The sequence below is a fragment of the Oncorhynchus nerka genome, unplaced genomic scaffold (assembly GCF_034236695.1).
Source record: "Oncorhynchus nerka isolate Pitt River unplaced genomic scaffold, Oner_Uvic_2.0 unplaced_scaffold_4302, whole genome shotgun sequence".
NCBI lineage: Eukaryota > Metazoa > Chordata > Actinopteri > Salmoniformes > Salmonidae > Oncorhynchus > Oncorhynchus nerka.
The window spans coordinates 1,494-12,330 of record NW_027036995.1 but is presented as its reverse complement, the minus strand read 5'-3'; the positions used below and the strand labels follow the sequence as shown (position 1 = coordinate 12,330).

The following is a 10,837-nucleotide window of genomic DNA, read 5'->3' as shown; positions in this document are numbered from 1 at the left end:
AACTACAGGTTGTATACTACTAGGTTACAGCTACTATAACTACAGGTCTACTAGGTTACAGCTACTATAACTACAGGTTGTATACTACTAGGTTACAGCTACTATAACTACAGGTCTACTAGGTTACAGCTACTATAACTACAGGTCTACTAGGTTACAGCTACTATAACTACAGGTCTACTAGGTTACAGCTACTATAACTACAGGTCTACTAGGTTACAGCTACTATAACTACAGGTTGTATACTACTAGGTTACAGCTACTATAACTACAGGTCTACTAGGTTACAGCTACTATAACTACAGGTCTACTAGGTTACAGCTACTATAACTACAGGTCTACTAGGTTACAGCTACTATAACTACAGGTTGTATACTACTAGGTTACAGCGACTATAACTACAGGTTGTATACTACTAGGTTACAGCTACTATAACTACAGGTTGTATACTACTAGGTTACAGCTACTATAACTACAGGTTGTATACTACTAGGTTACAGCGACTATAACTACAGGTTGTATACTACTAGGTTACAGCTACTATAACTACAGGTTGTATACTACTAGGTTACAGCTACTATAACTACAGGTCTACTAGGTTACAGCTACTATAACTACAGGTCTACTAGGTTACAGCTACTATAACTACAGGTTGTATACTACTAGGTTACAGCTACTATAACTACAGGTCTACTAGGTTACAGCTACTATAACTACAGGTCTACTAGGTTACAGCTACTATAACTACAGGTCTACTAGGTTACAGCTACTATAACTACAGGTTGTATACTACTAGGTTACAGCTACTATAACTACAGGTCTACTAGGTTACAGCTACTATAACTACAGGTTGTATACTACTAGGTTACAGCTACTATAACTACAGGTTGTATACTACTAGGTTACAGCTACTATAACTACAGGTCTACTAGGTTACAGCTACTATAATTACAGGTTGTATACTACTAGGTTACAGCTACTATAACTACAGGTTGTATACTACTAGGTTACAGCTACTATAACTACAGGTTGTATACTACTAGGTTACAGCTACTATAACTACAGGTCTACTAGGTTACAGCTACTATAACTACAGGTGTCTACTAGGTTACAGCTACTATAACTACAGGTTGTATACTACTAGGTTACAGCTACTATAACTACAGGTTGTATACTACTAGGTTACAGCTACTATAACTACAGGTCTACTAGGTTACAGCTACTATAACTACAGGTTGTATACTACTAGGTTACAGCTACTATAACTACAGGTCTACTAGGTTACAGCTACTATAACTACAGGTTGTATACTACTAGGTTACAGCTACTATAACTACAGGTTGTATACTACTAGGTTACAGCTACTATAACTACAGGTCTACTAGGTTACAGCTACTATAACTACAGGTCTACTAGGTTACAGCTACTATAACTACAGGTTGTATACTACTAGGTTACAGCTACTATAACTACAGGTCTACTAGGTTACAGCTACTATAACTACAGGTCTACTAGGTTACAGCTACTATAACTACAGGTCTACTAGGTTACAGCTACTATAACTACAGGTTGTATACTACTAGGTTACAGCTACTATAACTACAGGTCTACTAGGTTACAGCTACTATAACTACAGGTCTACTAGGTTACAGCTACTATAACTACAGGTTGTATACTACTAGGTTACAGCTACTATAACTACAGGTTGTATACTACTAGGTTACAGCTACTATAACTACAGGTCTACTAGGTTACAGCTACTATAACTACAGGTTGTATACTACTAGGTTACAGCTACTATAACTACAGGTCTACTAGGTTACAGCTACTATAACTACAGGTCTACTAGGTTACAGCTACTATAACTACAGGTTCTACTAGGTTACAGCTACTATAACTACAGGTTGTATACTACTAGGTTACAGCTACTATAACTACAGGTCTACTAGGTTACAGCTACTATAACTACAGGTTGTATACTACTAGGTTACAGCTACTATAACTACAGGTCTACTAGGTTACAGCTACTATAACTACAGGTCTACTAGGTTACAGCTACTATAACTACAGGTCTACTAGGTTACAGCTACTATAACTACAGGTTGTATACTACTAGGTTACAGCTACTATAACTACAGGTTGTATACTACTAGGTTACAGCTACTATAACTACAGGTTGTATACTACTAGGTTACAGCTACTATAACTACAGGTCTACTAGGTTACAGCTACTATAACTACAGGTTGTATACTACTAGGTTACAGCTACTATAACTACAGGTCTACTAGGTTACAGCTACTATAACTACAGGTTGTATACTACTAGGTTACAGCTACTATAACTACAGGTTGTATACTACTAGGTTACAGCTACTATAACTACAGGTCTACTAGGTTACAGCTACTATAACTACAGGTCTACTAGGTTACAGCTACTATAACTACAGGTTGTATACTAGGTTACAGCTACTATAACTACAGGTCTACTAGGTTACAGCTACTATAACTACAGGTCTACTAGGTTACAGCTACTATAACTACAGGTCTACTAGGTTACAGCTACTATAACTACAGGTCTACTAGGTTACAGCTACTATAACTACAGGTTGTATACTACTAGGTTACAGCTACTATAACTACAGGTTGTATACTACTAGGTTACAGCTACTATAACTACAGGTTGTATACTACTAGGTTACAGCTACTATAACTACAGGTTGTATACTACTAGGTTACAGCTACTATAACTACAGGTTGTATACTACTAGGTTACAGCTACTATAACTACAGGTTTGTATACTACTAGGTTACAGCTACTATAACTACAGGTTGTATACTACTAGGTTACAGCTACTATAACTACAGGTTGTATACTACTAGGTTACAGCTACTATAACTACAGGTTGTATACTACTAGGTTACAGCTACTATAACTACAGGTTGTATACTACTAGGTTACAGCTACTATAACTACAGGTTGTATACTACTAGGTTACAGCTACTATAACTACAGGTTGTATACTACTAGGTTACAGCTACTATAACTACAGGTTGTATACTACTAGGTTACAGCTACTATAACTACAGGTTGTATACTACTAGGTTACAGCTACTATAACTACAGGTTGTATACTACTAGGTTACAGCTACTATAACTACAGGTTGTATACTACTAGGTTACAGCTACTATAACTACAGGTCTACTAGGTTACAGCTACTATAACTACAGGTTGTATACTACTAGGTTACAGCTACTATAACTACAGGTCTACTAGGTTACAGCTACTATAACTACAGGTCTACTAGGTTACAGCTACTATAACTACAGGTTGTATACTACTAGGTTACAGCTACTATAACTACAGGTTGTATACTACTAGGTTACAGCTACTATAACTACAGGTTGTATACTACTAGGTTACAGCTACTATAACTACAGGTTGTATACTACTAGGTTACAGCTACTATAACTACAGGTTTTATTCTACAGGTAAACACACTACAGCTCTTGTTTTTCCTCTTTGGCTTCTTTTGCTTCTTTGGCCTCAATAGCTTTCTGAGTCTCAATGTACTTCCTCCGATCCTCCTCCTCCTATACACAGAGAGAGAGAGAGAGAGAGGGAGAGAGATAGAGAGAGAGACAGAGATAGGAAGAGAGAGAGAGAGAGGTAGAGAGAGAGAGAGAGAGAGGTAGAGAGAGAGAGAGTATTAAAAACAGACACGTCCTCTATAAGAGACAGAGACACAGTAAAACAGACACATGTCCTCTTTAGGAGACAGACAGAGACAAAGTACAACAGACACATGTCCTCTTTAAGAGACATAGACACAGTAAAACAGACACATGTCCTCTTTAGGGTTAGAGAGGTCAGGAGAGGGGTCAGGGGTTAGGAGAGGTCAGGGGTTAGGAGAGATCAGGGGTTAGGAGAGGTCATGGGGTTAGGAGATCAGGGGTTAGGAGGATCAGGGGGGTTAGGAGGTCAGGGGTTAGGAGAGGTCAGGAGTTAGTACAGGTCAGGAGAGGTCAGGGGTTAGGAGAGGTCAGGGGGGTTAGGAGAGGTCAGGGGTTAGGAGAGGTCAGGGGTTAAGAGAGGTCAGGGGTTAGGGAGGTCAGGGGTTAGGAGAGGTCAGGGGTTAGGAGAGGTCAGGGGTTAGGAGAGATCAGGGGGGTTAGGAGAGGGGACAGGGGGGTTAGGAGGGGTCAGGGGTTAGGAGATCAGGGGCGTTAGTAGAGGTCAGGGGGTTAGGAGAGATCAGGGGCGTTAGTAGAGGGGTCAGGGGGTTAGGAGGGTCAAGGGTTAGGAGTGGTCAGGGGTTTGGAGGGCCAAGGGTTAGGAGGTCAGGAAGGTGACTATTTCCATCTCTTTCTCCACATGAAGGTTAGAGTTTAGGGGCGAGTGAGGTGAGGGGTTGGAGGAGAGGTCAGAGGTTAAGGTGACATACTTGGGCCCTGTCCATCTTTGCTCTTTCCATCTCTTTTCTCCAGAAAACTGAACCAGATCCCTTCAGGTTTCACTCTGACCAGAGTAGGCTACCACCTGGAGAGAGACACAGCAAAGGACCTTTGTGAAGATGCTGGAGGAAACAGGTACAAAAGTATCTATATCCACAGTAAAAACGAGTCCTATATCGACATAACCTGAAAGGTCGCTCAGCAAGGAAGGAGCCCCTGCTCCAAAACCGCCATAAAAAGACAGACTACGGTTTGCAACTGCACATGGGGGACAAAGATCGTACTTTTTGGAGAAATGTCCTCTAGTCTGATGAAACAATAATATAACTGTTTGGCCATAAATGACCATCGTTACGTTTGGAGGAAAAAGGGAGGCTTGCAGGCCGAAGAACACCATCCCAACCGTGAAGCACGGGGTGGCAGCGTCATGTTGTGGGGTGGTTTGCTGCAGGAGGGACTGGTGCACTTCACAAAAATTATGGCATCATGAGGAAGGAAAATGATGTGGATATATTGAAGCAACATCTCAAGACATCAGTCAGGAAGTTAAAGCTTGGTCACAAATGGGTCTTCCAAATGGACAATGACCCCAAGCGTACTTCCATAGTTGTTGCAAAATGGTTAAAGGACAACAAAGTCAAGGTATTGGAGTGGCCATCACAAAGCCCTGACCTCAATCCTATAGAACATTTGTGGGCAAAACTGAAAAAGCGTGTGTGAGCAAGGAGGCCTACAAACCTGACTCAGTTACACCAGCTCTGTCAGGAGGAATGGGCCAACATTCACCCAACTTATTGTGTGAAGCTTGTGGGAGGCTACCCGAAACGTTTGACCCAAGTTATTAAACAATTTAAAGGCAATGCTACCAAATACTAATTGAGTGTCTGTAAACTTCTGACCCACTGGGAATGTGATGAAAGAAATAAAAGCTGAAATTAATCATTCTCTCTACTATTCTCACATTTCACATTCTTAAAATAAAGTGGTGATCCGATATAGTGTATAATGTGTGTATAAAGTGTATAATGTGTGTATATATAGTGTGTATAGTGTGTATATAGTGTGTATATATAGTGTATATATAGTGTGTATATATAGTGTGTATATATAGTGTGTATATATAGTGTGTATAGTGTGTATATATAGTGTGTATAGTGTGTATATATAGTGTGTATATATAGTGTGTATAATGTGTATATATAGTGTGTATATATAGTGTGTATATATAGTGTGTATATATAGTGTGTATAGTGTGTATATATAGTGTGTATAGTGTGTATATAGTGTGTATATATAGTGTATATATGCGCACACACAGCGCATATAGTGTGTATATATAGTGTGTATATATAGTATAGTGTGTGTATATATAGTGTGTATATATATAGTGTGTATAGTGTGTATATATAGTGTGTATAATGTGTGTATAATGTGTATATATAGTGTGTATATATAGTGTGTATATATAGTGTGTATAATGTGTATATATAGTGTGTATATATAGTGTGTATATATAGTGTGTATATATAATGTGTATATATATATAGTGTGTATATAGTGTGTAGTGTGTATATATAGTGTGTATAGTGTGTATATATAGTGTGTATATAGTGTGTATATATAATTATTATTATATAGTGTGTATATATAGTGTGTATATATATGGTATTATTGTATATATAGTGTGTATAATGTGTATATATAGTGTGTATATATGAGTGTATACACACAGCGTATATACAGCGTGTGTATATATAGTGTATATATAGTGTGTATACACAGCGTGTATATATAGTGTATATATATAGTGTATAGTATATAGTGTGTATATACAGCGTGTACATATATAGTGTGTATATATAGTGTGTATATATATATACACAGTGTGTATATATACAGTGTATATATATACAGTGTATATATACAGCGTATATATATAGTGTGTATATACAGTGTGTATATATAGTGTGTATATATATAGTGTGTATATATAGTGTGTATATATAGTGTGTATATATATAGTGTGTATATATAGTGTGTATATAGCGTGTATATATAGTGTGTATATAGTGTGTATATAGTGTGTATACACAACATTAGCGCATATATAGTGTACACACAGCGCGTATATATAGTGTATATATAGTGTGTATATATAGTGTGTATATATACGCACAGCGCATATAGTGTGTATATATAGTGTGTATATATAGTGTGTATATATAGTGCGTATATATAGCGTATATATAGTAGTGTATATATATATATAGTGTATATAATTGTATATATATAGTGTGTATATATAATTTGTGTATATATAGTGCATATATAGTGTATATATAGTGTGTATATATAGTGTGTATATATAGTGTGTATAGTGTGTATATATAGTGTGTACACAGCGCATACACAGTGTGTATATATAGTGTGTATATATATAGTGTGTATATATAGTGTGTATATAGTGTATATATATAGTGTGTATATATAGTGTGTATATATAGCGCATACACAGTGCGCGTTATTGGTGTATATATAGTGTGTATATATAGTGTGTATATATAGTGTGTATAGTGTATATATATAGTGTGTATATATAGTGTGTATATATAGTGTGTATAGTGTATATATATAGTGTGTATATATAGTGTGTATATATAGTGTATATATATAGTGTATATATATAGTGTGTATATATAGTGTGTATATATATAGTGTATATATATAGTGTGTATATATAGTGTGTATATATATAGTGTATATATATAGTGTGTATATATAGTGTGTATATATATAGTGTGTATATAGTGTGTATATATAGTGTGTATATATAGTGTGTATATATAGTGTGTATATATAGTGTGTATATAGTGTGTATATATATAGTGTGTATATAGTGTGTATATATAGTGTGTATATATAGTGTGTATATATAGTGTGTATATATAGTGTGTATATATATAGTGTGTATATAGTGTGTATATATAGTGTGTATATATAGTGTGTATATATAGTGTGTATATATATAGTGTGTATATATAGTGTGTATATATAGTGTGTAGATATAGTGTATATATATAGTGTGTATATAGTGTGTATATATATAGTGTGTATATAGTGTGTATATATAGTGTGTATATATAGTGTGTATATAGTGTGTATATAATGTGTGTATATATATATAAATGTGTGTATATATAGTGTGTATATATATAGTGTGTATATATAGTGTGTATATATAGTGTGTATATATAGTGTATATATATATGTATATATAGTGTGTATATATAGTGTGTATGTGTATATATAGTATGTATATATAGTGTGTATATATAGTGTGTATATATAGTGTGTACATATAGTGTATATATATAGTGTATATATAGTGTGTACATATAGTGTATATATATAGTGTATATATAGTGTGTATATATAGTGTGTATATATAGTGTATATATAGTGTGTATATATAGTGTGTATATAATGTGTGTATATATAGTGTGTATATAATGTGTGTATATATAGTGTGTATAATGTGTGTACCCTCTCTGCGTGCAGCGCGGGGAACAGGCGGAGGGCGGGGTAGCGTTCTCTCATCGACAGGTTGAAGTCATTGGCCGAGGCGTCGATGCGAGCGATGACAACTTCCTCTCTGTCCAGGAAGTGAAGGGCTAACTCCTCCCACAGTGGGAACAGAGAACGACTCTCTTCACTGTAGGGCAGGTCTACACACAAACACACACAAACACAAACACACACACAAACACACACACAAACACACAAACACACACACAAACACACACACAAACACACACACAAACACACAAACACACAAACACACAACACACACACACACACACACAAACACACAAACACACACACACAATTAGGATGCAGGCTGTAGTTGAAACTGTGTTCAGGATGTTTTGAGTGTGTCAGTGAATGATAACATGTATATAAGCATGATAAAATAACAGAGGTTCTAGAATAGACCCCTGAGGAACACCACATTCTATCTATCTATTCCTGGAATAGAACCCTGAGGAACACCACATTCTATCTATTCCTAGAATAGAACCCAGAGGAACACCACATTCTATCTATTCCTAGAATAGAACCCCGAGGAACACCACATTCTATCTATCTATTCCTAGAATAGACCCCAGAGGAACACCACATTCTATCTATCTATTCCTAGAATAGAACCCTGAGGAACACCACATTCTATCTATCTATTCATAGAATAGAACCCTGAGGAACACCACATTCTATCTATCTATTCCTAGAATAGACCCCAGAGGAACACCACATTCTATCTATCTATTCCTAGAATAGACCCCAGAGGAACACCACATTCTATCTATCTATTCCTAGAATAGAACCCTGAGGAACACCACATTCTGTCTATCTATTCATAGAATAGCACCCTGAGGAACACCACATTCTATCTATCTATTCCTAGAATAGACCCCAGAGGAACACCACATTCTATCTATCTATTCCTAGAATAGACCCCAGAGGAACACCACATTCTATCTATCTATTCCTAGAATAGACCCCAGAGGAACACCACATTATATCTATCTATTCCTGGAATAGAACCCTGAGGAACACCACATTCTATCTATCTATTCCTGGAATAGACCCCAGAGGAACACCACATTCTATCTATCTATTCCTAGAATAGAACCCTGAGGAACACCACATTCTGTCTATCTATTCATAGAATAGAACCCTGAGGAACACCACATTCTATCTATCTATTCCTAGAATAGACCCCAGAGGAACACCACATTCTATCTATCTATTCCTAGAATAGAACCCTGAGGAACACCACATTCTATCTATCTATTCATAGAATAGAACCCTGAGGAACACCACATTCTATCTATCTATTCATAGAATAGAACCCTGAGGAACACCACATTCTATCTATCTATTCATAGAATAGAACCCTGAGGAACACCACATTCTATCTATCTATTCCTAGAATAGAACCCTGAGGAACACCACATTCTATCTATCTGTCAGGGTTGAAGGCTAGTCTCTCCAAGTTCTCTCCTACCAGCTGTATAACTGGCTGTGTAAAGGTGTGTGTGTGTGTGTGTGTGTGTGTGTGTGTGTGTGTACCTACAGAACATTATGAAGGCTGTCTTGTCAGGGTTGAAGGCCAGTCTCTCCAGGTTCTCTCCTACCAGCTGTATAACTGGCTTCTGGTCCCAGTCAGCAGGCAGAGCCTCACTCTGCATCTTAGGCTGTTTCATATATATATATATATATACACACACACACACACAGAGAGACACACACACACAAACTTTAAGTGAACATGTGGACCTTGTGAAGTATGTTTAATTGGTGTGTGTGTGTGTGTGTGTGTGTGTGTGTGTGTGTGTGTGTGTGTGTGTGTGTGTGTGTGTGTGTGTGTGTGTGTGTGTCTGTACCTGTGCGGTGCCATCCAGGTAGGTCTTACAGAACGCTATAATGGTGGGCGTGTCCAGTGTGTCGGACGGCAGGTGATAGGTCACGTGACTCGTCAGATTAACCAATCGCACCATCGGAGCCTCACTCTCCCGGACACGGAAATACTCCAACATTCTTCCATTCCTCGGCTCGTCCACGTCTACCATCACAAATAATACCTGGAGAGGTGGAGAGGGGAGGGTGGAGGTGGAGGGACGGAGAGGGGAGGGAGGAGGTGGAGGGATGGAGAGGGGAGGGAGGTAGGGAGGAGTTGGAGGGATGGGAGGGAGGAGGTAGGGAGGAGGTGGAGGGACAGAGAGGGGAGGAAGGGAGGTGGAGGGATGGAGAGGGGAGGGAGGTAGGGAGGAGTTGGAGGGATGGAGAGGGGGAGGGAGGAGGTGGAGGGATGGATGAGGGGAGGGAGGTAGGGAGGAGTTGGAGGGATGGAGAGGGAGGTAGGGAGGGAGGTGGAATGATGGGGAGGAGGGGAGCGATGGAGGGCGGGAGGGGTGGAGGGACAGAGGGGAGGAGGTAGGGGAGGAGGTGGAGGGAGACAGAGGGAGGGAGGTAGGGAGGAGGTGGAGGGGACGGAGAGAGGGGAGCGAGGAGGTGGAGGGGACGGAGAGGGGAGGGAGGAGGGTGGAGGACTATTATAGTAGTTGTGTTGTAGTACCTATAGTTCCCCTGTAGGGAGCAGCAGTGTGTATTATTATAGTAGTTGTGTTGTAGTACCTATAGGAGGAGGTGGAGTGTGACTATTATAGTAGTTGTGTTGTAGTACCTATAGTTTCCCTGTAGGGGCAGCAGCAGTGTGTATTATAGTAGTTGTGTTGTAGTACCTATAGTTCCCTGTAGGGGGCAGCAGCAGTGTGTATTATTATAGTAGTTGTGTTGTAGTACCTGTAGTTCCCCTGTAGGGGC

General features: G+C 38.6%; 1 protein-coding gene across 1 annotated transcript; it reads right to left on the bottom strand.

The window, feature by feature from the left end:
- Positions 1-4,505: 4,505 nt before the first annotated feature.
- LOC135566539 (protein disulfide-isomerase-like protein of the testis) lies at positions 4,506-10,113 on the bottom strand. Its single transcript, XM_065014237.1, has 4 exons — positions 9,898-10,113; positions 9,588-9,708; positions 7,997-8,178; positions 4,506-4,538 (listed from the first exon to the last, which is right to left on the bottom strand). Exons 1-4 carry the CDS (start codon positions 10,081-10,083, stop codon positions 4,506-4,508), a joined length of 522 nt encoding a protein of 173 aa, XP_064870309.1. The 5' UTR covers positions 10,084-10,113.
- Between the last annotated feature and the right edge of the window lie 724 nt (positions 10,114-10,837).